This window comes from Neofelis nebulosa, chromosome 11 (genome assembly GCF_028018385.1).
Source record: "Neofelis nebulosa isolate mNeoNeb1 chromosome 11, mNeoNeb1.pri, whole genome shotgun sequence".
Classification (NCBI taxonomy): Eukaryota; Metazoa; Chordata; class Mammalia; order Carnivora; family Felidae; genus Neofelis; species Neofelis nebulosa.
The window spans coordinates 69,657,949-69,684,542 of NC_080792.1; the positions used below are offsets into that span (position 1 = coordinate 69,657,949).

At 54.8% G+C, this 26,594-nt stretch overlaps 1 protein-coding gene across 9 annotated transcripts; it reads left to right on the forward strand.

Moving 5' to 3' along the window:
• The first annotated feature begins 1,732 nt into the window (after positions 1–1,732).
• On the forward strand, positions 1,733–25,325 carry LOC131490595 (uncharacterized). 9 transcript variants are annotated; one of them, XR_009251138.1, is made up of 6 exons: positions 15,083–15,273; positions 19,086–19,269; positions 19,895–20,054; positions 21,464–21,573; positions 22,709–22,779; positions 23,806–24,672. XR_009251138.1 is itself a non-coding variant. In XM_058693117.1 (5 exons), exons 4-5 carry the CDS (start codon positions 22,578–22,580, stop codon positions 24,507–24,509), a joined length of 906 nt encoding a protein of 301 aa, XP_058549100.1. In that variant the 5' UTR covers positions 15,099–15,273; positions 19,086–19,269; positions 19,895–20,054; positions 21,464–22,577; the 3' UTR covers positions 24,510–25,325. The 9 variants fall into 9 exon arrangements, 8 of the variants coding, with proteins under 8 accessions (XP_058549105.1, XP_058549106.1, XP_058549100.1 ...); XM_058693117.1 differs by having other exon boundaries at positions 15,099–15,273; positions 21,464–22,779; positions 23,806–25,325; XM_058693121.1 differs by having other exon boundaries at positions 15,099–15,273; positions 19,086–19,251; positions 21,464–22,779; positions 23,806–25,325.
• The last annotated feature ends 1,269 nt before the right edge of the window (positions 25,326–26,594 follow it).

The following is a 26,594-nucleotide window of genomic DNA, read 5'->3' on the forward strand; positions in this document are numbered from 1 at the left end:
CACACAAGACCCACCTCTTTGCTTGTGAGAAGTGAAATGATGTATGACACGTGCCTATCTGCAGAATATGTACGAGGTATGGTAGGTGACACTGTGACAGTTGGAAACTATTGGCATTATTCTACCTCTCTGTCCTTTTCCTTTGACACCTCCCATCACCGCCCTCGTCCCCTGCCTTGGGCACGCCTTCCTCATAATGATGATAAAGATAATATCGATGATACATACTATGTTGGTTCAATTCACGTGTCATAAAATTGAAATCTCACAGCAACTCCTTGACATCGTTATTATTCCTTTAAAACCCATCAGAATCTTGAGGGCCATAGGCTCAGAGAGGTCAAGCAACTTCCCCAAAGCCAACCAGCCTGTACCAGCATTGAGCTTACCGTGGACTGTGTAAGGTTTGGGGGAAAGATTAAGAGCTGATGGCATTTGTAAGTAGTAAGTCACAATGCTCCTGTCTTCTCTTAATAGAGCTGAGAAAGTATAGCCCCTAACACTTTAGTATGAATAACTGGGAGCTTTCTAATCTATCATGGGAACGTCTTAGGTTCCCGGGGGACAAAGCAGACCGTATTTGCTGAATGAATGAAAGAATGAATGGATAGGGGAGGCTCATTAGAATTTGATGGCAGGCCTGTGAAGAACCAGCTGGAGTCCAAGCCCAGAGTGGGGCTGGTAACCCAAAAAAATGGTACCCCAGATGTGAGATGACGGCTGGAGTGACAGGCACTAATGAGACAATTTGTCAGGGGTGAGCTTGGGAGGGGAGGAAAGAGAGCATGAAATTATTTTTCATCTCTTGCCAGGAGACCAATTTTCTTAGGTTATAAAGGCAAAGGGAACTTGAATTATTGACACGATTTGGCCAGAGGTGGTGGTAGGTGCGGAATACCCATGGTCCAGAGCAGCGCAGTCAGCCAGCAGGACGGACCACAGAGTCTGGAACAGCGGAATACAAACGGGCGCCCTCTGGGCGCAGAGAGGAGGGGAGGGGGCTGGTCCAGAGCCACACAGCAAACACCACCCACGTCGCTGCTCCCTCTTGCTTCGTCACCCGGAAGCGAGCGTGGGGCAGACGCGTGGAGTCGCACACGCCCGGGTCCGAATCCTGGAGTTTGTCAGCCAAGGTGACCTTCCGGGAGGCCTCTTTGCCTCTCCGCGGAGAGGGGAGAGCCTCGCTAGGGTTGAAGGGGGGGGGACACCTGACACAAGGTCCTTTGCACCCATCACTCGTGCCCTCTCTGCCCCCTCTGCTCCATCCGTCCAGCACGGAGTCACGTCCCGGGGAGTAGAGACGCTGCGACAACCCTTCGGGTGGAAGCTGTCAGCCGGAGAGGAAAGAGATGGCCTAGAGGGGGGTTAGGGTGAGAAGCTGAAGATCACACACACACACACACACACACACACACACACACGTTTCCCCGGAGGAGGGAGCAAAGGAGCGGAGAAGGGAGGGGGGGCGGGTGAGACAGAGGCTTGTTCCTGCGCACCTGTGAGAAGGGAACACCTGTTCGTCACTAACAGGGACCAAAGCAGTGCCCGTGACAGTGACCCAGCCCGCGCCGCGGCCCTTTGCGGAAAGGAGAAAGAAAAGCATCTGGGCGCAGAGCCAGGCCCTCACGCATCCATCGGGGCGGAGCTTCCGGCGCCAGGGGTGGGCTGACCCCCCACCTGGTCCCCGGGGGGCGGAGCCCTGTACCTGCCTGCGGGGTGGCGCACGTGGCCAGCCCTGCTTCCTGGGCCTCTGTTTACAGGGACCATAATTACAAGATTAACAGAGGCGAGATATCCTGAGGTGGGAAGGCCCTTCCTCTCCGGGTTGCGCGTCCGTGAATCTTCGGGCAACAGAGCTAGGGGAGGCAGGGCTGTGTGTGGTGACAGCTTCCCCCCGGGATGGCAACCGGCCTTTCACGCTTCAGGAGCCTTCAGAAGCTTCTGGGAGGAGCCCCGGGTTCAGTTTAGAGAATTACTGCTTCTCCTTTACGCATCGAATGGGCTCGGGCCACTCGGATCGCAGAGGCCAGAACGTGACCCAGGTCCGGTCAGCAATGGTCACCAGGACTGGGCCAGGGGTGGGCACCTGAGCCAGTTGGAGCCAGGAAGAGCCAGCTCTGGAACTTTGTTGGAAGCATCTGGAAAGGGAAGCTCCCTTTGTGTCGGGCTTGGTAAGTTCTGGGAGGTAAACTTGGGACTTGCCAGCAAAGCCACATTGACAACAAAGCCAGTGTGGGGGAGAGCGGGGGTCAGAAATGGAGAGAATGAGTCCAACCGTCTGTCCTATTATGCAGGCATCCTATGTGCCTTTTACCACACGGACTAAAACACACTCTCCCCCTGCCTTTTCTTGTTCTTGTTCTTTTTTTTGGTTTAAGACATTCGAGGATGGGTTTCTGTCATCGACACTCGAAAAAATCCTGAACGTTTTGACTTCTCCAAACCCCCCTCCCCCGAGGACCTCCCCGCCCCCCCCCCCGTTCATCCCCAGCTGGGGGGCCTTGGTGGGCTTTCTGGAAAAGTGGGTCCTTTTCCCCCCCACCCCCTGTAGCTCAGAAGCTCTTGGTCCCTCTGGCTATTCCAGGCTTTAGTGACACCCATCTTTCTTGATCCCCGTTTCAGGCTCCTCTCCCCTTCCCTGCCACCCTCCCCACCCCCTCCCAGCACGCATTTTTCACCCCCTTGCTCAGATGAGAAGACTGAGGCAAAGAGAGGTGCAGTGCTCAGGTTTGAGCAGAGCTGGGATTCCAACCCAGGACTCCAGCCTCAAGGTCCAGGGCTTTTCCTTCTCTCCCCGCCCCCCCCCCACCCCCCCACCCATGGAGAAGCAGTGCAGCCTGATTTCTTCCTTGAGGTTCAACCAAAAAGCCCTGCCCCCACCAGGCTGCCTTCTCAGGCCCCTCCCGTCCTCCAGGCTGCTGGGGGAGCAAACCTGTTCTCGCATTTCGAGAACCCTCCTCCTAAGGTCTGCGCCGCACTGCCACCTGGTGGCAGCGTGCGGGAAACACACCCTCCAAGTCGCTGTCCAAAGACCGCGGCTTTCGGCCCTGGAGCAGGGAATGGAGACGGGGCGCAAGGGACAGTTTCTGGGAAATTGAGGATCTGATATTAGATCAGGGACCCTGACGTTCCGTTTCTGTTTTCGATACCAGGCACGGCCAGGTCTGCAGAACGTGGACACTCACAAAACGAATTGCATTCTTTTTTTTTTTTGCATAGGCTGCCAGGGTGCTCAGAACCCACGTAGAGTCCCTTGGATAATTAGCCACTGGATAGAATTGTGTGTCAGGTATTTGGAAGAGGAACTTAATCCCTGATTCCATATTCTTTTCTCTGGGACTCATTTTTCGATCTTATTTTACATATACTTTTCTGGCTATGCTGAGCTTTCTAAGCCACCTTAGCTCCCTCTTTTGGGGGGAGGATGGGGGAGGGGGACAAAACAAAGTTACACATTCAGGAAGAGCTTGCTTACCTCGGGCAAGCTTCTGTTTCCTCCCCTGTAAAGTGAACACAAGAATTTCTGCCTTGTAGGGTTTCATGTGGGTTTGAGGAGCCACTCACTCAGTTAATATTAGTGCCTACCCTATTTCCCACCTTTCCACCCCCATCCCAACCCCAGGGCTCTTCCCTGCTTGCCTATAGCAGGCCAGGATGCATCAGGGATCCAAAGTACAGACCACTTGGTCACCAGTCCCCCTCTGTGCTCTGCAGGCCAACTGGGTGGCCCTTTCAGAGCCTGGTGCCTGGGATCCAGCCCCTGCCTGCCTCCTGGAGGACTTCCTGGCCTCCAGAACTCCCCACCTCCTGTCTGCAGGCGCCCGTGGCATTCCCAGCTGATTTGCAGAGAGCCAAGATGCATCTCATAAATAAAGAATGTACTGTTCTGCAGACTGGCTGCGGCATGGCCACGCGGGGGTGGGAAAGTCTGGAACAGACAGGAGCCACAGGAGGCAGGGAGGATCGGACAGGGGCTGCCGGTCAGGAAGGGGGACGGCGAGAGCCTGGGAAGGTGTAATGGGACCAGGGTGGGGAGGGGGCTTTAGGAGGCCGGGATCCGTATGTAGACTGTTGGGACTGCATCTTGGTTCAGACGCCCTCTAGCTGTGTTTCTTTAGCCTCAGTTTCCTTGTCTGTAACCTGGCAATGGCATCAATCCCTGGCTAGCATCAGGCCAGAACCTGGAAGCCTGTGATGCTTAGTGTTATTATTTGCTCCAAGCTTCCTTAGCGTCTTCCCCAAGACCTCTGTGTGGCTTCCGCTGTGGGGAGCAAGCAGAGTGGGGTGAGGACTGCAACGGGAGGAAACAGGTAAAGGTGCCCCAAGTGACAGGTGCGAGAGGTGAAGACACAATCACCGCTCACGAGAGGGGGACGAGACCCCAAAAGGGGACTGCGTTTCTGCGGCCATGTCAGGGTGGGCACTTGAAATGCTTCATTGGCTTCTGAAAGAGAAGGTGACCTTTGGAAGGCAGAAGAAGGGGGCGGAGGGGGGCTGTGGAGACACTGCGGTTACACCCTCAGCTTGGCCACACTGGGAACAGAGCCCCCGGGTGAGTCATTTTCCTTGCCTGGGTGTCTATGAAATGAGTGGCCAGAACCACAGTGTTTTAAGCTTTAAGGTTTAGTTCCTCTTTGGACAGGCATGCATCGGGGGCGTCCTGTGTGTCAGACCCTATGCCAAGCCCTGGTGACGCCAATCTTACAGGCTGGTTGGGCAGTGTGTGTGTGTGTGTGTGTGTGTGTACAACAGACAAGCAAATGAAGGTATAGAATCCCAAACTGGGGTCAGTCAGGGAGTGTGTGTAGCTAATGGACTCGACTTTCGCCCGGAGGTCAGGGAAGGCTTCCCGTCACCGCTGAGGCTGGGCAGGGCTGGGTCGGGAGGTGGGCGGCTGGAGGAGGAGCTTGGGGAGGGTGGAATGCGGGCAGCAGCAGGGGCCAGCCTTGCGGGTAAAGCTGGAGATCTTGCTTCCCATCCTGGGACCGGTGGGGCAGGGGCGTGGTGAGGGCAGCTTTGCATTTCAAGAGTCTTCTGGCTGGGGCGAGGGGGGACAGGTTGGAGGAGCCTGCCGTGGAAGCTGGATGTCCCAGGAGGGGATGATGGGCGCTGTGACCACTGTGGCGTTGGGTGGAGTGAGCATGACTTAGTGGAATGTTCAGGAGGATATACTGATGGGGCTGGGGGTGCACTGGATCTGGGGGTGAGGGGACATGGCTCCCCTTAGGTGTATGGGGGGGTCCTTTGTAAGTCTTCCACGGGGCTTGTCTGGCTCTGCTGGCATCTGCCCTTAAAGGGAAAGAGATGGGCGGGAGGGAAGGGAGGGGAGGGAGAGGAGGGCGGGGAGGCGGCTGGCTGAGGTCTGTGCCTTTCTCTGGCAGCAGCCGTGGGCTGGCCGGCTGCAGCACCTGCTGGGGCTGCCGGCCGGGAGGGCTGGGGAGCAGGTGCGGGGTGTCTGGAGGGGGTCTGTTTGCAGATGGATAATGAGAAGGGGTGGATGGAAGCAACACACCCTCTGCCCCCCTTCTCTGTTGTCTGGACAAGACAAGACAAAGAAGCCAAGACAAAGGAGCTTTGGGGAGGCAGGACACGGAGCACACAGGCGTGCCCACGGGGCACACACATGCTGGAGACAAAGGAGAGGCCCCCGGGCAGAGGCAGAGGCTGAGGCAGGCACAGACAGAACTCAGAGCTCGGGGTGCAGAAGCAGGGAAGTCTCCCTTGACCTTGGCCAAAGCCTCCTTGGTTCCAAGCCTTGCTCTGGGGACCGTGTAGGAAGAGGTTGGGGGATACGAGTGGGCCCCAAACTTTGCCAGCCCCATCGGACTCTTTCTTAAAGGAAAATAGACCGTGGGCTGCACAAAGTCAAGGGTACGCTTTCAGGTCCCGAGGATGAGAAAGAAAGTAACTCTGAATGTGGTGTGGGGGAGCCTACGGTCATACCACTCGGAACGCGCCTGATCGCGTCTGAATGTGCTGTGGGGTTGATACTTGCCTGGATTTAGTCAATTCAATGGCATGTTTGCACACATGAAAAAGGCCAAGGGCATCTGTCGACTGGACTTGTTATTTCCATGCTCTGCAGACAGCGTTGGTGTCTGTTGAGTTCCTGAGACCCCCTTCTAATGACTTCGCAGGAATAAGACACTCCAGGCCTTGGAGAGTCTCTAATGGCCCTTCCAACAGAGAGAGAGAAAGAGAGAGCCAGAATTTACTGAGCCCATGACTAGGCTATGCGTTTTCCAGGCTGAGGTCACTGAATTCTCCCCACAGCCCTGTGGAAGAGGTGATTTTATCCCCATTTTACAGAAGTGAAAACTGAGGCCCAGAGGGGTGAAGTTCCTTGCCCAAAGTCATGTGGCAAGTAAGAGCGGAGATGAAATTTGAACTCAGGTCTACCTGAACGTCCATGTCTTGGCTGAGGGGAAGGCAGAGAAAGGCAGCAAGACAGTCAGTTTTGGCAGAGGGTCTGGAAGTCCCTGGTGGCCTCTTCCTTACCTCTGCAGACAGCTGGAGAAAGACAGATGCCTGGTGGTAGTGTTTGGACACCCGGATACAGCCGTGCCTGAAACCAGTATGACATAGCTTTGTTTCTGCTACTTGAAACTGAAAAGATCCTGAAAATAATAGCGATTGATAGTTATTCTTGTGATTTTCTTTAAAAAAATTTTTTTTTGGGGCGCCTGGGTGGCGCAGTCGGTTAAGCGTCCGACTTCAGCCAGGTCACGATCTCGCGGTCCGTGAGTTCGAGCCCCGCGTCAGGCTCTGGGCTGATGGCTCGGAGCCTGGAGCCTGTTTCCGATACTGTGTCTCCCTCTCTCTCTGCCCCTCCCCCGTTCATGCTCTGTCTCTCTCTGTCCCAAAAAAAAAAAAAAAAAAAAAAAAAAAACGTTGAAAAAAAAAAAATTTTTTTTTAACATTTATGTATTTTTGAGAGACAGAGACAGAGCATGAGAGGGGAGGGGCGGAGACAGAGGGAGACACAGAATCCGAAGCAGGCTCCAGGCTCCGAGCTGTCAGCACAGGGCCTGACAAGGCGCTCAAACTCATGAACCATGAGATCATGACCTGAGCTGAAGTCGGACGCTCAATTGACTGAGCCATCCAGGCGCCCCTTCTTGTAAATTTCTTATTCTTGGGATTTTCACTTCTCATTACCGGGGACAGTGTCTGACACTTGATCGGCCTTTTCTCGATCTCAAAGGCTAGTTGGGTCACTTATACATACTCCCATTAGCCCCTTGACCTTCCTTCATTATGGCATTGGTCATCATGACGTCTCTTTGCAAAGTGGCTTGTCTCTGCCCCAGACTAGGCCAGGCTGGCACATAGTGGGTGGAAGCTTCTCACACTGGGGAGGTTTGTGGGGCTCAGTGTGGGCTCTGCTGGGTGGGGTTGTGCGGTGAGTGGGTAACGGGAGAATGAATGGTCCACTGTCCCCTGTGGTGGATGTCCCCTGGATACCTGCCGTGTCCAGGCATAGCGGTCGGTGGCTTTGTACTGCGGCCCCCAGTGACTCCCTGCTGATGACTTTCTCTGGCCAAGGGCACACGTTTGGTCTGCTGCCATGGCCGCCTGGAGGTGGCGAGGGGTTGATGCGCAAGGAGTGCCCTTCAACCATGACAGGAAAGAGTTGGTGGTTGGCTACCCAGGTGTCCTTGACCTCAAGCGGGATGCTTCAGGTGTATCCTACTCCGGCTCCCAGAGAACCTCAGCAGGATGGAGTCCCAGTTGCCCATAACAGCCAGCTCATTGTTATGGACTGAATTTCGTCCCCTCCTAAATTCGTATGTTGAAGCCCGAATCCTCAACGTGACTGTACTTGGAGATGAGGCCTTTATGGAGGTCATTAAGATTAAATGTGATCAGAAGAGTGGGGCCGTAATCAATAGGACTGAGGTCCTTATAAGAAGAGGAAGGACCTCATGCCGGTCAGAGTGGCTAAAATGAACCAGTCAGGAGACTATGGATGCTGGCGAGGATGTGGAGAAACAAGAACCCTCTTGCACTGTTGGTGGGAATGCAAACTGGTGCAAGACTCTGGAAAACAGTGTGGAGGTTCCTCAAAAAATGAAAAATCGATCTACCCTATGACCCAGCAACAGCACTGCTAGGAATTTACCCAAGGGATACAGGAGGGCTGATGCATAGGGGCACTTGTACCCCAATGTTTATAGCAGCACTCTCAACAATAGCCAAAGTATGGAAAGAGCCTAAATGTCCATCAACTGATGAATGGATAAAGAAATTGTGGTTTAGATACACAATGGAGTACTACGTGGCAATGAGAAAGGATGAAATATGACCTTTTGTAGCAACATGGATGGAACTGGAGAGTGTGATGCTAAGTGAAATAAGTTATCCAGAGAAAGACAGATACCATATGTTTTTATTCTTAGGTGGATCCGGAGAAACTTAACAGAAGACCATGGGGGAGGGGAAGAAAAAAAAAGAGGTTAGAGAGGGAGGGAGACAAACCATAAGAGACTCTTAAATACTGAGAACAAACTGAGGGTTGATGGGGGATGGGAGGGAGGGGAGGGGGGGTGATGGGCATTGAGGAGGGCACCTGCTGGGAGGAGCACTGGATGTGGTGTGGAAACCAATTTGACAATAAATTATATTTAAAAAAAAAAGAAGAGGAAGAGACGGGGTTCCCGTGCACAGAGAAAAGACCACGTGAGGCTTCAGCAGGAAGACAGCCACCGAGAGAGGCCTCAGGAGAAAGCAATCCTGACAGCACCTTGATCTTGCACTTCCAGCCTCCAGACAGTGAGAAGAGGAAATCTTGTTTGTAAGCCACTTCTTCTCTGGTACTTCGTCATTGCAGCCACAACACTAAGATGCTCATCGATGCACCTGTTCCGACTTTCTTCCTTTCGCTGTCCCTAACTGATGCTTCCTTGGATAAGCTCCCAAATAAATTACTTGCACTTGAATCCCTGTCTCAGGGTCTTGGATAGCCCAGGCTAATACACCCGTCCATGCCTCATCCAGTGGGGACACATTAAGGTAGCCTCGGGGGGGCAGGACAGAGGTTAAGACCCTGAAGAACACGAAACTCTAGTCTTCTATGGCAACGACCCTGAACCAGTGATATCTCTCTGGGACCGAGGCACAGATTAACTGCTGCTGTGCATGCCAGGGCAGGTGAAGGGACCCCAGAGCTACCCCAGCAAGGTGGCAGGGCCATTGTTCAGCTGGCTGTGGGGAGGGCACGATCCCTCCCCGGGGAAGGATGGGATGCGTGTGAATGCACATGGGATTTTAGAGATTCTGGGTGCTGTTTTTGGAGTCAGACAGTGGTGGGTTTGAATCTCAGCCTCCCCCCTTTCTAGCCGGCTGACCTTGGGTAAGTCACTTCCCTGCTCTGAGCCTCCCTTTCCTCATCAGATGGACACGATATCAACACTCCCTCAGAGGGTATTAGGGGGCCATGTGGATAAAGCACCTGGACCAGTGTCAAGAAAGTAGGCAAAGGGTCAAGTTCATTGCATCTGAAGGTGGTTCCAAGGGGGGCAGGCAGGAGAATGTTGTGGCTGTGGGGACTTTGTGAAAGGCATGTTCTTTTTGAACGTGAAAGCCACATACCCAAACGCAGCTCTCCTCTGCCACAAAAGGCCTCCCCCTGAATTCACGGAGCACCCCCCCTCACCCTGGGTGAAAATGGCTGCCTTGATGAGTCAAAACGGAATTTTCTATCTGGGTGGGACAGGGAGTTGCTTGCTCAGGAAGCGGCTGTCAGAGAGGAGCTCCCCTGATGCCATGATGGATGCCCGCAGTCTTGGTTAACAACATGGCTCGAGGGCAGACTGAATCTTTCCCCAAAGCCGTTCCTCAGGAGGTACGGCAGGTGTGGCCAGGCAGGAAGGGGGCGCTGGTGCTGGCGGTGGTGGTGGAGGGTTTGTGTGACTAGCTTAACAAGGTAAAGAAGCCCACCTTGTGACGAACTTTGGACGCCCCTGACTACGTGCATGGGGGCAGTGTAAAAAGGAATGAGGCACAGAGGGGTGTATTCCCCCCGAAACTGGGATGCTAGACTCCAACAAACCCTTGCACATGCATGTTCACAGCGGCACTGTTCACACTCGCGAAAGACGGAAGCCGTGCAAACTGGATGAGTGGGCAGCGAACTGTGCTACATTCACACGACGGAATAGTATTCAGCCGTGAAAAGGGATGAAATACTGGTGCGTACTACAGCACGGATAGACCCCAAAAGCATTATGCTGAGCGGGATAAGCTAGACCTCAAAGATCACATATTGTAGGATTCCATTTATATCAAATAACCAGAATAGGGGGCGCCTGGGTGGCTCACTGGTTAAGCGTCTGGCTCTTGGTTTTGGCTCAGAACAGGATGTCATGGTTGGTGAGATTGAGCCCCGGGGTCAGGTCTCTGCTGACAGCTCGGAGCTTGCTTGGGATTCTCTCCCTCTCTTTGCCCCTCCCCTGCTCATGTTCTCTCTCTCTGTCTCTCTCAAAAATACATACATACATACGCTTAAAAAAAATAACCAGAATAGGTAAACCCATAGAGACAGAAAGCAGATTTGTGGTTGCCAGTGGGTGGGGAGGAGGGAGGATGCATAGTAAACTACTCAGTGGGGGTGGGGTATTTTAGGGTGAAGAAATGTTTTGGAACTGGATCGAGGTGGTGGTTGCACATTGTGAGTGTTCTAAGCTTCTGCACAGCAAAGGAAACTGTCAACAAAACTAAAAGGCAACTTACTGAGTGGGAGAGGATATTTGCAAATGACGTTACCTGATAAAGGGTGAGTAACCAGAGTATACAAAGAACTGATACAACTCAATGCCCCCAAGCCCAAATAATCTGATTAAACATGGGCAGAAGACATGAACAGACATCTCTCGAAAGAAGACATCCAGCTGGCCAACAGTCACATGAAACGGTGCTCAACATCCCTCATCGTCAGGGAAATACAAATCAGAACCACGATGAGATACCGCCTCACACCTGTCAGAAAGGCTAAAAAGTAGACACACAAGAAACAACAGGTGTGTTGGTGAGGTTGCAGAGAAAAAAGAATAGTCTCGCACTGCTGGTGGGAATGCAAATGGCCACAGCCTCTGTGGAAAACAGTGTGGACTGTTCCCCAAACAAGAACTACCCTGCTGTCCAGCAATCGCACTGTGGGATATTTACCCTCCAAACATAAAAGCTGCAATTCAAAGGGAGGCAGGCACCCCTAGGTTTATTGCAGCGCCGTCTACAATAGCCAAAGGAGGGGCGGATAAAGTAGTGGTATATACAATGGAATGTTGCTCAGCCACAACAAAGAATGAAATCTTGCCATTTGCAACCACGTGGATGGAGCTAGAGAGTATAGTGCGAAGCGAAACAAGCCCGTCAGAGAAAGACAAATACCATACGATCCCGCTTATGTGGAATTTTTTTTTTTTTAATTTTTTTTCAACGTTTTTTATTTATTTTGGGGACAGAGAGAGACAGAGCATGAACGGGGGAGGGGCAGAGAGAGAGGGAGACACAGAATCGGAAACAGGCTCCAGGCTCCGAGCCATCAGCCCAGAGCCTGACGCGGGGCTCGAACTCACGGACCGCGAGATCGTGACCTGGCTGAAGTCGGACGCTTAACCGACTGCGCCACCCAGGCGCCCCAACGCTTATGTGGAATTTAAGACGTAAAACCAGCAAATCAAAAAGATGAAGGAAAAGGGATAGAGACAAACCAAGAAACAGACTCTCGGGCGCCTGTGTGGCTCAGTCGGTTAAGAGTCTGACTTTGGATCAGGTCATGATCTCGCCATTCGTGGGTTTGGGCCCCGCATCAGGCTCTCTGCTGTCAGCACAGAGCCCGCTTTGAATCCTCTGTCCCCCCTCTCTCTTGCCCCTCCCCCACTCTGGTGCACTCTCTCTCTCTCGCTCTCTCTCAAAACTAAAATCAACAAAAAATAAATTAAAAAAGAAGCAGACCCTTAACTATAGAGGACAAACTGATAGTTCCCAGAGGGTGGGTGGGGGGAGGGGATTAAAGCGTACACTTATCACGATGAAAAAAAAATAAGATGGAAAAAATATTTACAAGAAAAAAAATAAAGTGGTTAGTTTTATATTATGTGAAGTTCATCTCAAAAAAAAAAGAAAAAAGGCACGGTCGGGTGCATGAGCACTCTGTTGTACCCAGGGCACCCAGGTGCAAATGGAACCCCGGCCTCCAGGGCCACCCTCGTTTAGGGATAAAGAGAAACCCTAGTCCCCTCTCCTGGCCGCATTACCAACGTCAGAGTTCCCCTGGGAATCTTGGGCCCTGGCGGTGTCCTGAGCGGAAGACTATGCTGCTCGCACACGTCCTCGTGGGAACAGGTGGACTCCCTGGTCCAGGTTTAAGGAGCAAAGTTTATTCTCAAGTGGATCTCCTGAGATGTACCAGGGCGCCTCCTCCCGTTGCCAAGGCAACCACCACTCCATCAGAAGAGGCTCAGGCCATTTTCAAGAGAGGCAGGAGAGAGAACACTGACCCTTCTCTTCGGGGTTCCATCTGGTGTTCCTATCTGCTCGCGGGCTCTTGGGGCCCACGTTAGCTTTGTAAATGTCACCTGGAAGACTGGAATTCCTGGCAAGACAACGCAAGAATGACATGTGCCATCCTGGGCTGTGCTCTGCCGCGTCCTGGGTCTCCCCACAGGATAAGGTGAGAGTCCGGGGTACATCGACGGGGGGACAGGAAGGATGCGGGACCTAGCTATCCAACCAGTGGTGAATCCCGAAGGAGGGGGTTAAGAGTGACCCGAGCTTGCAGGTTGAAGAAGGCAAGCGTGGGTTTCTAACCCTCCCTGGGAAAATGAGGGTTTCTGCTCACCACAGAGGCACTCACGAGACGGACAAAAAGAGGGCAAAGGACCAAATGAACCCCCAGGAGAGCTGGTTTGGGCCACCCACGATAAAGAAATGTGCCGTGTTAGAGAACTGGGGCAGAGGACAGCCAGGCAGGTTCAGGGTGGCTTTGGTGACTGCTGGACGGGGTGGGGTCTGGCCCCTCCTTACTCAGTTTATGGCTTGCCCTGAATCCACCGGAGTTAGACGTGGTCTCCTCACAGGGAGCCCCCAGTAGCTTCTCAGGATTACTTCCTTTGCCTATCCCCCTCCCCCCCACCCCCGTCCTTTCTGTCCTTTCTCGCAATGCTCTCCTTGAAAGGATATCCCTACGACGAAAGAGACTCGGAAATTGGATCACGGGCTCATTATTGCTCATCTTGAAGAAGCCCCGGGGAAAAGGAGAAGTGTTGAAAATCTAGGAGCAGGCAAAGTGCCTTGACTTCTTATCCAAATGGATATTGGAAATGATAGGCTGAGATTTTGACAGCAGATTACGAAACAGGTGGCTTGAGAATACTTAAAAAAACAAAAAACACAAAACAAAAACGGTCTTCCATTTTGTTTGTGGTCTGTTGATCTGGGGGGAAGTCCTAGACCTGGCGATGACAATACTCTGGGCAGTGGTGTGACCACACCCCATCTTGCCTGTTTTCTAGATGGTCCACGTGAGTCTCACTTCTCGGGCAGGATGGCTAGCTCTGCTGGGGGAGGGGTGGGTAGCTGGGACCTCCCCTGGAGTCTTTAGGGGTCCTGCAATGTCTTTGCACTGGGCACATTGGCCAAGTGCTATAGATTTGTTGAACGGGATTTAGATTTCCTGAAGACCAAAGGGGGGGTTCCTGGAAGGAGATACGCAATGTGGAAAACAGCCAGTAAACCTAGAACTTTTTTTTTTTTTTTTTTAATGTTTACTTATTTTTAAGAGACGGAGAAACAGAGTGTGAGTGGGGAAGGGGCAGAGAGAGAGAGGGAGATACAGAATCCGGAGCAGGCTCCAGGCTCTGAAGTTGTCAGCACAGAGCGGTGAGATCCTGACCTGACTGGAAGTTGGACCCTTCACTGAGCCACCCAGGCGACCCAAACCTAGAACCTTTTAGAGCAGTAAGTTCAAATCCTGCCTGGGTCCCTTACTGTGGCTGTGGGCGGCTCTTAGAGCTTCTCCGGGTCTTAATGTCCTTATCTGAGCAATGAACATGATAAATGATATACACAGAAGTGTAAAAATTAGGCAGATGTCAGAGCCCTATTACAGTAAGAACTACGTTTTGAGCCTTTGTTAAGCGGCAGGCATGTGCTAAGCATCCCTTGTCTTCCTATGCCTTTCCACACTTAACCCACATAACCCCATGAGGTGGGTTCCATTATTATGTCCACTTTGTGGACTAGGGAACCGAGTCTCAGGGACACGGACAAAGCTGAAATTGAAACCCAGGACAGGCTGGCTAAAGAAATCCCTGGAATGATCCAGCACAGTGGTTCCCAAGCCTGATCGTGCATCAGAGTCCCCCGGAAGGCTTGTTAAAATACCTATCTCTGGGCCCCACCCCAGAGTTTTCCACCCAGTAGCGCTGGGGCGAGGCCCTAGAATTTGAGTTTCTAGCAAGTTCCCAAGTGATGTTTATGCGGCGGGTCTAGGACCACTTTCTGGCGTCACTGCTCTGCAGAAGGGTAGCTACTAAGCAGAGGGCCGTTCAAAACATAAAAGACCAAACCTATGAAAGCGGTTACGCCAAGGGGCGTAGCGGCACGCACAAGGGCGGGAAGCCCGAGGCATGGGTTCGAATCTTGACTCTGCCATAAGCGCGTGCCCATCTCAGCAGGGTTAATTGCGAAGCATCCTCTGAGGCCACGCGGGGGAAGCATCCTGGTGCTCCAGGACCAGCGTCCCGGGTCCTGTGATCGCGCCGGGCTCCGGGCTTGGCTCCCGGGCCCGCGGTCGCGCGCCCCTCTCCATCCGCGCGCTCGGCGGCCCGAGTCCAGCCGGGCAAGCGTTGCCATGGCAGCGCCGCGGGCGGGGATGCGGGAGGCCGGGCTCGCCCTTTTGTGCCGCGGGGGCGGCGGCGCGCTCCCCCCAACCACCCTCGCGGGCTCGGACCCACGGGCGGGGGCGGGGGGAAGGCTGCGGGGGGTTGCAGGGGCGGAGTGGGGGGGGAGGCGCGAGCGGGGCGCCGGGGCGCGGGCCGGGGGTGGGGCGCCGCCGCCCGCCAGCCGCTCCCGCATTAAAATTTCATGGGCGCTGCAGCAGCTACAAAGACGACGCCGGCTGCGCTCGGGGGACCAGAGGGAGGGAGGCTGCGGACGAGTGCGGGGAGGAGTTTGCGATGGGAGGCGCTTGCAGGGGCTCCCCCAGTTCTGCGCGGTGAGCCCGGGCACAAAGAGCCCTCTGCACTCGCGCCGCAGGACCGCGGAGCCGAGGTAAGCCGCCGCCCCGCGCTCGCAGCCCTGCCTCCCTAAGCGTCCTGCTCCCGCGCCGGGAACAGCCTAATTCCCCGAGGTCGGGTCGAGGGTGGGTCCCAGGGTCCCAGGGTCCCAGGGTCCCAGGGTCCCAGGCAGTGTTCAGGGGGATGGCAAAGGCTGCCCGAAGTGCCCCTCGTCTGCGGGATGAACAGCTTCTGCCGCCCGCACTTGTCCTGGGTGGGGCTTGGGGGACCGAGAGGAAGGATGCGCCGGGAATCTAGCGCGGGTGGGGGTCTTGCAGTCCCCATCCGAGGGCGAACAAAGACCCTCCCCACCCCCCCACCCCCACGGCCAGCCAGGGAGCAGGGGACCCTGGACCTTCTGGGCCCGCCAGGTTAGCAGCTAACTGGCCCAGCCTCGGACAGAGCCCGCAGGGGCTCGGAGCTGGGGGTGGGGGCGGGGTGCTTGAGCCCCTCTTCCCTCCTGCCGAGCCCACCGCCCAGAGCCCGCCCCTGCCTCATCGGTGGGACTCCGCTTCCAGCTGCGCGGCGTGCTGGGTGGGTCCAGGGGGATGCGGAAGGCAGGAGAACCGCCTTCCTTGAGAAGAATAATGCCAATGACAAAAATAATGATAATACATCAGTTCACAGCGAGCTTACTTTACGCCAGCCTCTGCTTTGCCCGCATTACCACAACAGTCCCACGAGCAGGTGAGAACCCCATTTTAAAGATGAGGACGCTGAGATCCGGAGAGGGTTAGGTACGCGTCCAAGGTCACGCAGCCAGTGATTTTGCGATCCGGGTATGCAGGAGTCCAAAAGCCCATGTCCAATCCCCAAACAGGTCTGGGGAGCCCTCAGCCCTCACTAGCCCCCTTTCCACATCTCTCCAGTACCCTCTAGACAGGGTGGAAATCCAAGAGGGGGGTGCGCCAGATCTCCGGTCCTGGGCTGGAGAAATTGCTTCTGGGACTCTGCAGGGAGAGGCCTGGGGCGGTGGCGGGGCGGGGGGGGGGGGGGGGTGCGGCGGCTGGATTCCCTACCCTCATCCCGGGCTCCAGACCAGCGGCCGCCGCGCGCAGATTGCTGGCGCGCACAACCCACTGCAGGGCCGCCGCGGGGAAAACGCCCCCACCTGCTGCTTGGGGGGGAGGGGGCAGGGGAGCGAGGCCGTAGTGCGGGGAGGGGAGGGGAGGGGAGAGAAAGGCGAGAAACCGTGCGGGAAGAGGCTTTGTTTTTCTCGGTGCCAACCCCAGACGGAGCGCTAACGCGGGCACCTGGGAGCTTAGCGATCGCCTGGGTTCGGTGGGGGTCGGGCGGGGTTGGCGGGGGGAGGTGGGGATGACAGGGAAACCTGAGGACAGTGGTTCTCAGACTTCAGGGGCGTCGCTTCACATATGCAGATGTCCGTGCCACGTGGCCAGGGGATGAGTCAGCAGGACTGGGGTGGGGCTGGGCATCTGGATGTTTACTCAGACCCCTCCCCCCGTCATCCAGCAGGTGGCCAGACCATCGGTTGAGGGAACAGTACCCCCGACCTCTCTCCCTCCCCCCCGCCCCCGCCCCCCTCAGCGCAGAAACATGTCGCAGTCCTGGCAAATGGTTTCCTCTGGGACACTTTACCAGTGCCTAGCTTCGGGTGGCATTCAACTCATGTTAGCTGACTCCGATTAATTTCCCGTTGAAAGAATTCTACGGGTAGCATCCCCTATGCCCCTCCGCACCTGCCTGTTATTATTTGACCACCCTGGCCACCGAGAAAGGTTCAGAAACGCACCCTGCATCTTTCTTGCTGCATTTTGGGGTCTGTCCCCCCACTCTTTCATGGAGGAGAGAGCTGGTCTTCAGAGTCCCCCCTCAAAGGAACCATAACTCCTTACGCGAGCTTTAGAAGAGCCACCCTCTGTGCCTGCATTAAAAGCGAGAATTTTATAATTTTTGGTGATTTTTAAAAGGAATCAAGAAGTTTAACAAAATGGATGATAATTGTAGAAGGTTGGAAAAGACAAACGTGTTCTACTCACCCTCTATTGTTGGACCCGCCAGGCGTTTCCATTTCTTTTCCTTCCTTCCTTCCTTCCTTCCTTCCTTCCTTCCTTCCTTCCTTCCTTCCTTCCTTTCCTTCCTTCCATCCTTCCTTCCTTTCCTTCCTTCCTTTCCTTCCTTCCTTCCTTCCTTCCTTCCTTCCTTCCTTCCTTCCTTCCTTTCCTTCCTTCCATCCTTCCTTCCTTCCTTCCTTTCCTTCCTTCCATCCTTCCTTCCTTTCCTTCCTTCCTTCCTTTCCTTCCTTCCTTTCCTTCCTTCCTTTCCTTCCTTCCTTTCCTTCCTTCCTTCCTTCCTTCCTCCCTTTCTTTCTTTTTCTTTCTTTTTTTTTTTCAACTTCATTTTTTAAGTTCCCTTCTCTGGATCTGATCTGTGCTTCCGCTCAGGACAGGATTATGCTCTTTGAATTTATCACCCATCCAGAGGGTGTGGTGTGGTGGAAAGAGAAGGGGTTGAGAGTTACACCGCGTGAATCCTCCCCACCTACTTTTTAGGTCAGCTTCAGCCAGGAAGCCATTTCCCTCCTCTGAGCCCCAGTTCCCTCATCTGTAGAGTGGGAATCAGAATCCCTGCCTTAAAAGACCGTCGTGAGGCTGTGAAGCAGTATGTGTAAAAGTGCCTGCAGCCTGTAAATGTTGAATAAAGATATTACTGCTTAGTCTGCCCACTGTGTACCTGCTGGGAACACTTACGTGGGCCCTGAATCTTGCGTTGACACCTAGTTATTTGCTTTTATTTGTATTGGGGCTGTTGGTTCCTCTCCTGGGTGACCCTTGGGCTGTTTGAGTTGGGCGGGGGGGGGGGGAGAGGGGGGGAGGGTGTTTCTGGAGCCCTGGGTCCATTGTGCAAGTTCAATGGGCTGGTGAATAACTTATAGGCTAGCCCTTTGTTCCCAAGGGGATCCTTCCTCTTGTCTCTGAGGCCTGGCTCATCTGTCAGCTGGAGCTCTGTGGAACAATAGCCAGAGAGACACAGGGGCAGAGGCAAAGGGCAGCTGAGAGTGACATCTGTCTCTGTATTCCTCTCCAGGCTGATCAGATCAGATGAAACAGGTGTCCCCTCCCCCCTTGTGGTCCGGGTGGGGCTCTGTGGAAGCTGGATGAGTCATGGAGGGGAGGGGGAGACGGAGTCCGTGTGTACTCCAAGGGATGGAGTAGATAACCAACGCCTCGACAATTTAGTGGCCATTTACCAGGGTTCTTGCTGGGCACTGCCTCCTGGAGACCCCGCGAAAAGCCTGGGAACTGGGCATGACAGATGAGCACTTGAGGCTCAGAGAGGTGGAGCGACGAGCCCCAGATCACACAGCCAGTTGGAAGGAAAGTCAGGACTGGCCCCTGGGTCTCGGCTGACCCTGAAACGTGTGTTTATAACTACTCCACCTCCTCTCCTAAATGTCAGCCTAATCAGTTGCCTCTCGAAGCCACTGGAATGAAATGACCCGAGATGGTGTAGCAATCGTGGACCAGGTACCCCCCGTAGTGCTGTCCATGGTGTCGCGGTTCACACATACCTCCCTCCGGCCTTTCCCCATATAATCCCCACCCCGTATTTGAACTCAAGCGTTCTGCTGCTTTGGGGTTCAACAAGCCTGTTGAGAATCCAACTGCACTCCTTCCCAGCTGGGTGATGTTGGAGAAAGGCACTTGACTCTGAACCTCAGTTTCCTCGTCTGTAAAATGGGGACAGTGAAACCCAGTTTATTCTTTCGGCAGGCAGGAAACTAACATTTAGTTTATCATCTTTCTCCTTCTTTAGCTCTTCCCTCCCTCCCCCCCGCCCCCCCAGCAGCTCAGGGGCTCCCTTGTTTGAGGAAGAGTTGAAATTCGAATTTCGGAGCTCCTCTTTTGTGTATGCCCTGCTTGCATTTGTCCAGAAGCCGGGCTTTCTGCTGCTCCGCAGACGCTTCTGTTTCCCTCGGCGCGTCTCCTGCGCATCTCGTTGTTCCTGGGAGGTTCCTGCTGTTTTGTCGGTACTCACTCATCCAGAGCAATTTAGGCCAACATCTCCCGTATGCCAGCTCTCTGAGCAGCTATTTTATTCCAGAGTCGGGGGAAAAAAAAAAGCCCAAATCCAGAGGGACCCTAAAATGCAACCAAATGCAGATTTCCCTGGCAGCTGTTACTCCGTTACCAGGAACGGCACAGAGTTTAGGGGGAAAAAATAACCCACCGATGGTGTTAATGAGCCGTGTGCGCAAAGGGAGTACTAACAGCATAAGAAAATAATGGAATGCGCGCTAATAGGTAAGTATTTATCATCCCAGGTAATCCTCACGGCGGCCTTGTAAGGTGGGCATCATTATTATCTCCATTTTGTGGATAAGAAGACAGGCCCAGAGGGGTGGTGCACTTCCCCGGTGCGGCCCAGCAGGATGGAACCCCGGGCCGGGAAGCCCTTGTCCTGTCCAACGCATCACGATGGTTTGGTACCATGATACCTCCCGGTTTCCTGTTTTGCTTCTGATCTGAGGAGATCAGTTTTGGTAAATGCTGCGCTTTTAGAACAGGACCCTGGCATCTATTTTCCAACATACCTGTGGGTGCATATTTATTCCCCTACCCTTCTCTCTCTCTCTCTCTCTCTCTCTCTGACAGCTGGGGGCACCTCCCTGCCCACCCACATGGCTCCAGATGTGTCTGCGTGCCTATCATGACCCTGACCGCATCAAAGGAGTAACCAAGGTGACCCCGGGATAATAGACACCGGCTTCATGCTATGAAGTCCATCTGTGTGGAAAGCCCCAGAATCTCAGAGGTAGGAGGGACCTCTAGAATCTTCTGGGGCCCAACCCCTGCAATCAAAGCTTCCCTGGTGGGGCCCCTGACCTTGGCTTGAAGTGGGGGGTTGTGTGGGCCAGCGGGAGCTGACACACCAGGGCCCTGGGGTCCACCATAGGAGAATCGGACTCTTCTCGATTCTTATTCTCTGTGGTTACCTCTCAAGGAGTATTGAAAAACAAGCATTATTGGATTACAATTTCCATACAATAAAACGCACCCATTTAAAGCCTGTATCTCAATGTGTTCTGCCAAATGTAGACACTTGTGTAACCATCACTACAATCAACATCTGGAACATTCTCATCACCCCAAAATGTTCCCCTGTGTCCCTTCCCTGTATGTCAATCCCCTCGCAGCCCCAGCCCCAGCCCCAGCTCCAGCCCCAGGGAACCACCGATCTGCTTTCTAGGCCTATAAACTAGACTTGTTTTCTCTAAAGTTCCATTAATATGGAATCTTTGGTGTTTGGCCTTCTTTTGTTCAGGGTAAGGTTTTTTGAGGGTGAGGTTTTGAGTTCATACTTGTTATTGTATGGATCAGTAATTCAATCCTTTTTTGGGTCTGACCTTATGGAGACGTGGCTTAAATGGCACAGAACTCATCTCAGGTGCACAGTTCGATGATTTTTTGTAAATTTACCAAGTCGAGCACCCCTTGTTGTCAACCTGTTTTGGGCTATTTCTGTTGCCCCCGTAAGTTTCCCCCACACCCCCTTACTAACGTCTGCCGTCCCACTTTGGATTCCAGACGACCACGAGTCTACTCTCTGTCTCTGTAAGTTTGTCTGTTCTGGACATTTCATAAAAATGAAGCCAACCAGCACGCGGTCTCTTTTCTCACAACGTGTTATGTTTTCAAGGTTTGTAGTACGTAGCACTCATTTGTTCCTGTCCACTGATGAGTAGATTTCATTATAAGAATGTACGAGCGTTCATTTATCCTTCCACCAAGATGGGATTTTGATTTGATCTGTGTTACCTACCTGGGGTATACGCACCCCCACCCCGGGAGGCATATCATGCCGCAGGATCGAGATGGCCCGTATTTCTGGGACATCAGCATTAGGCAAAGATTTGAGTACATGGTGAAAATGGTTTTTGGAGCACTCACGGCATGCCAGGCACTGGCTAAACCTCTGAGGATAATTCATGTTGAGTCACACGTCGGGTACGTGGGGTTGGGGAGCCATGGTCTCACCTGGTTCATCTCACCTTCACGCCCTCACCTTCCTTTCTGCCCTCCTGGCGAGCTTTCAGCTTGACCCAGGGGCTGAAGTTTCCCTTGAAACCTTCACTGCCATGTTGACATCAGGGTCCGCGGGGCCAGGGGAAGGGCCTCTGTGTCAAGCGATGCTCCCTTGAGCAGCCTGGGGTCTATTTACAGCATCCAGCAGGCTCCTGGGAGAGAGGGAAGAGAAGGGGAGGAGAGAGAAGGGGATTTCCGGATTCTTCCTGAACATTCATGACCACCCTGGGCAGCAGCCTGACAGATAAGTATTCCAACTTACCAGTGCCGCTCCCCCTCCCCCCACTGCCCCCCCTGCCCTCTCTAGGTCCGTGCATGAAAGCGTAGAATCTCTCACAATCCTGTGGGAGGGAAATTGGCGAGGCCACTTTTCAACCCCTCCGCGTCACAGACCAAGACCTTGTCCCCATTATATGGGGCCCCAGACAGGGGCGTTTCCACCCCGCTTTTTGGCACGGAAGCCAGTATTTTGTCAGTTCCGCCATGAGGACCTTCTGTAGGCTGGAGTTTGGCGACCTCCTCTTGAGTCCCTGTCGACCTGGTGTCAGAAGGAGACTGGGGACTCCGGGCGGCTCTTCTCAGTTCCGGCCCTTTGTCATCATATTTGTGAGACTTGGCCAGGGCCCCCTTTACTTGGCAGTTGGGCGGGGAGGCCGACACTGTGATGATGGGCCATGTTCTCTTCTCCGGGTCTGGACCCGTGTCCCGAGTCTCAGGCGCCTGTAGAGAGCGCTGGGCGCACACTGAGCGGTCCCCTGACTCTCCCGGCACGGGTCTGCCAGCTGATGAAGATAGCTTAGCTGTCACCAGGAGCAAAACCCGGGACACGATTCTGGGTCAGGGTTAGCAGGCCGACGGGGACAGATGGGGGCAGAAAAATAACTGAGGGTGAGCTGTAGCCCCCTCCCCCCCCATTTCCTGTCCACTGCCTCAAACTGTGGGTTAGTATTGTGCACTCTGGGTGAACGCAGGGCTGGAAGGATCCCAAGGCTCAGAGAGAGAGAGAGAGAGAGAGAGAAAGAGAGAGAGCGGGGCAGGCTTCCCATGGCTACACAAGATGTCAGAGCTGAATCCGACCTCTGGATCCCTGACTCTGGTCCCTGCCTCCACTCAGCTGTTGCCAAGTTGACCTTGCCTTACTTTGTCCTGGGTCCCTTTCTGCTGTTGCTGGGGAACAGGGAGGTGGGTGAAGGAGCCCCCCCCCCTTATCCCGAGGACATTCTGGGGTGGGAGGAAGGGAGGTGGAAGGGGGATGTGCCTGGGCCCAGCCTCCCTGGCTCTGGGGGCCTTCTCGTTAGCAGAGAGTTCTGGCCAGTTCGGGCGTGGGGAGGGGGCCTGGGTGCAGTTTCCTCCTGCAGCGTGGTGGGCTTTTTTGTCTTCCAGGATGGGATCTACACGGAGAAGGAGCCGGGAGCTGGGCCTGGGCTGCCAACATGTTGTCTGGGTGCAGCCAGGTAAGCCTGGGTAAGCATGGGGGGAAGGAGGTTGCACTGAAGTTAGTTTTATGGGGGATGATTGTCCCCCTAGCCAGGCCCCTCCCCAGACCCAGGGTCCGGCCAGAACACTCGTGCTCACGAGCAGAAGGCCCAGGAGCCGGGTGGCTGGAAGGCTTGCTCTCGGTGGGGGCATGTGGGGCCCAATCAAGACCACTATGGGTGCGTTATGGCAGATTTCAGTACGTTCCTTCATTCAGCACAAACACGGACTGAGCATCATCTCCAGGCTAGACCCCGGGAATCCAGAGACATGGTTCCACACTCTCAGATCTTCACACAAGAACATGCTTTATCACGGTCTCGGCGAGGGAGTGAGCTCCCCATCCAGGGAGGTGTGCATATGTGTGTGTGTGTGTGTGTGTGTGTGTGTGTGTGTACTGGGGGAGGGTGGTACAGGAGTTCTGTCAGTAGAATGTTGTAAAGGGAATCCCAGCCTCCTGGGGACCTTGAAGGCTCTTTCTGCCCACCTGAACCCTTGTCCTTTTTCTACCCGTGATGCCCTTGGCCTTGCTCTGGGCTCCCACTATTGCTTTTCTGTTCTCTGAGCCAGTCCTGCCAGGGTAGGGAAACTCTATTCCTGAGTTTCTCCTAAAAGTCAACAGTGTCTACGGGGTGCCTGGGTGGCTCAGTCAGTTGAGCCTCCGACTTTGGCTCAGGTTATGATCTCATGGTCCGTGAGCTCGAGCCCCACGTTGGGCTCTGTGCTGACAGCTCAGAGCCTGGAGCCTGCTTCGGATTCTGTGTCTCCCTCTCTCTCTGCCCCTCCCCTGCTTGCTCTCTCTCGCTCTCAAAAATAAACAAACATTAAGAAAAACCCAAAAGTCATCAGTGTCTAAAACCCCTACCCTCACCCTGTCTAGGGAGGCTGGGGGGGTCTCTAAAGGTGCACCCCCCACCCCGCTCAGATGTGGGATTATGTTGGGGGATGCGGGGTGCGGGGGATAGAGGCCGTGCTCACGTCCTAACTCGCTGCATTTCCCCCAGGTGGCTCAGCCCGGCCCCGTCTCCAGGACTCCTGCCTGGTCTTCCCTTTGGAGCCCTGGCGACTCTGGACTCTGGCCACAGTGACGCAGGGAGCAGCCTTCGGTGGTTTTCTCGGACTCTGGACAAGTCCCCAAAGCTGTCATCCTTCCACTGAGATAAACGCCCCTCCTGGCTGGTGCCCGGCTGAGGACAGGCCGCAGCTCTGGAGGACAGCCCGAGGGAGGGGTGTGAGGGAGCCTGGCTGCCCACTGCCCCTCTGTGTCCCACCTGGACCCCGCCTGTTGGGCCTTGCCGTCTGGGCCTGGAGGCTGCTTCTCGACCCCGTGCTGACTCGATTCCTCTCTGTGGCCCTGCCGGTGGCCAGCCGGAGCCCCGCCTGGGCCAGGGCCCCACTGACTGCACCCTTACCACAGCTGGACACTACAGGATGGTGCAGGGACACAGGGATGGGCGTCAGGGTGGAGCTGCAGGGAGGACAGACAGCTTTGTGGGCTCCGTCAGCTGGAGTCTGTCTTGCGTCCTTTGCCTTGAGTGGTTCTCATTTTTGTGGGTGCTTTTTGGATGAGGCTTTTCTGTGCTTCTCCTCTGCCTCACGGTCGCAGGGAGGAGGTGGGCAGGGTCTGGGAGGAGCCCGGGCCTTCCCCCCAGTGTTGTTGAGGTCTTGGAGGGGGGCAGTTGGAGGGGCAGAAGGTGCCCGATCCTGAAAGGGGAGGGTTTGCAAGAGATGAGGAAGCCCAGGCCAGGAGGGAGACGACAAACTGAGCCTTATTCCCACCGTCCAAAGGGACCGGGCTGGATGCAGCCTTGTCCCCAGGTTTGAGGGGTCGGGGCAGCACGGCCTGATGACAGACCCCCTGTTTGCTGTTGCACTCGTCTTTCATTCTGTCCTGGGGGGGCAAAGGCAGGCAGGGCGGGCCCCACGCACACGGCCCCCCCCCCCCCCTGCCGTCAAAGGCTTACCTCCATAAGCATCTCTCCATTCTCCCCTCATTCTGGCCCCTCTGGAGGGGATGGTCTGGTGCCTGCACAGGAGCGGCCCGTGGCCTTCCATAGGCAAGCTTCAAAGCTGGGAGTGCTTTTCCCGGGGTGGAGAGGGGGCCTGTGTTAGCTCGAGCCTCTGTGACAGAATAGCGCAGCCTGGGCAGGGCGGGGCTCAAACAGCAGAAATGTGTTTTCTTATAGTTGTGGCAGCTGGAAAGCCAAGATCAAGGTGCCAGGGTTGGCTTCTTCTGAGGCCTCTCTCCTCGGCTTGCAGATGGCCACCTTCTCACTGTGTCCTCACGTGGCCTTTTCTCTGTGCACATGTACGGGGTGGGTGGGGGGGAGCGGAGTGAGGCGGAGGGACAGATCTGGTGTCACTTCCTCTTTTTATAAGGAGGCCGGTCCTATCTTATTAGGGTCCCATGCTTATGGCCTCGTTGAACCTTAATGTCCTTGGTAAAAGCCCCATCTCCAAATATGGCTACACTGGGGGTAGCCATATGGCTTCAACCTACGAATTTGGGGAGGGGGACACGATCTGGTCCATACAGGTAGTCACGGCAAATGTGGAAAGCGGGAGCCATCTTCCTTCCGGCATCCCCAGCGCCACGGGGCGGGGAGCGGGGGGCAGAAAGAACAGAGGAATGGGGAGTAGGGACCGAGTGCAAGGGGCACCAGGCTGGATGGTCCCCGTGCCTTGGGGACACATGGAACTGGCTGGACCAGGGCAGCGAGAGGGAGTCCCAGGAGAAGGAGGGCCTTGGAAGAGCCTGGGCTTTGGAGCCCGAGGCTGCATCTCTGCCACTTAACCTTGGGCATGTGACCTCATCTCTGCGAGTCCGATGTCCACTCTGAAACAGCAGTCATCTGCTCAGCTGGGGGGGGGGGGGGGCGTGGCGTGCGGGGAGGGTTCAGCGTAGGCCCTCACGATACACTCCCATCGCTTTCGGGGTTTAGATTTAGGGCTTGTGGAGTTTTGGTGCCCTGGAGGTGCCAACCCAGCATCTTCTGACCCAGAAGCACTTCCGTCTGACTAGCCCTTCCCCTGCCATCCATCTCGAATCAGCCTGGGGAAGTGGCTGCACTGCATGGCCTTCGGAGTAGCTCCGAATGCCTCCCGGGGTATCCTCTTATCAGGATTGAGCACCTACTCTGGGCCTTTTTCTGTGCTGGTCACTTGCAGCGGTGGGGGCGGGGGGGGGATATAGGTGAAGCTCTGGCCGTGATTGAAGCTTTCAGGATTGCACGGCCATGCAATTGGAATTGGGAGAATCGGAGAATGGGGCAGAGAACAGTCCACTGAGGCACAGGTTCTGAGTGCTTGGGGGGATGGGGGTGGGAGTAAGATGCCAGAATGACTTGCACAGACTTCCCAGCAAGGCTGAACCAACCAGGGCCTTGAAGGATGAGAAAGATGTGGCTTAGCTGACACGTTCCAGGTCCCTGGAAGAGATTCCCAAAGTCAGTCCTAGGAGATCCCATTGCTCTCTCTCTCCCTGTCTCTCTTTTTTAAAGTGAGTTCAAGTGCAACAGGTTTCTACAATGCAGGACTTATCAGAGCCTTGCAAACACTGATGGGAATTGTGAGTCCTCAAGGGCAGACAGGACTCTGTGTCCTCCCCGTTTATGGCAACAGAACCCTTTTCTTATGGAGCATCGTTTAAGACTGAGGGGGCAGGAGGCTGGGGCTCTTGGGGCTCAGAATGGGGACACCACAGCGGGGATAGGAGATGATATAGCTCGGCACACTCAGGGGCTCCGTGGGACCAGCTGGAAAGGCAGCAGACAGGAGGGGTGGGGGAGTGGGA

What these genes read in the sequence shown, in the direction of transcription:
- LOC131490595 (XM_058693122.1), top strand. Translation starts at nt 22,578, where the DNA reads ATGTGCCTGGGCCCAGCCTCCCTGGCTCTGGGGGCCTTCTCGTTAGCA. An exon ending in TGTTGTCTGGGTGCAGCCAG is followed by an intron (nt 22,780 to 23,805) that starts GTAAGCCTGGGT and finishes CATTTCCCCCAG; the next exon opens with GTGGCTCAGCCCGGCCCCGT.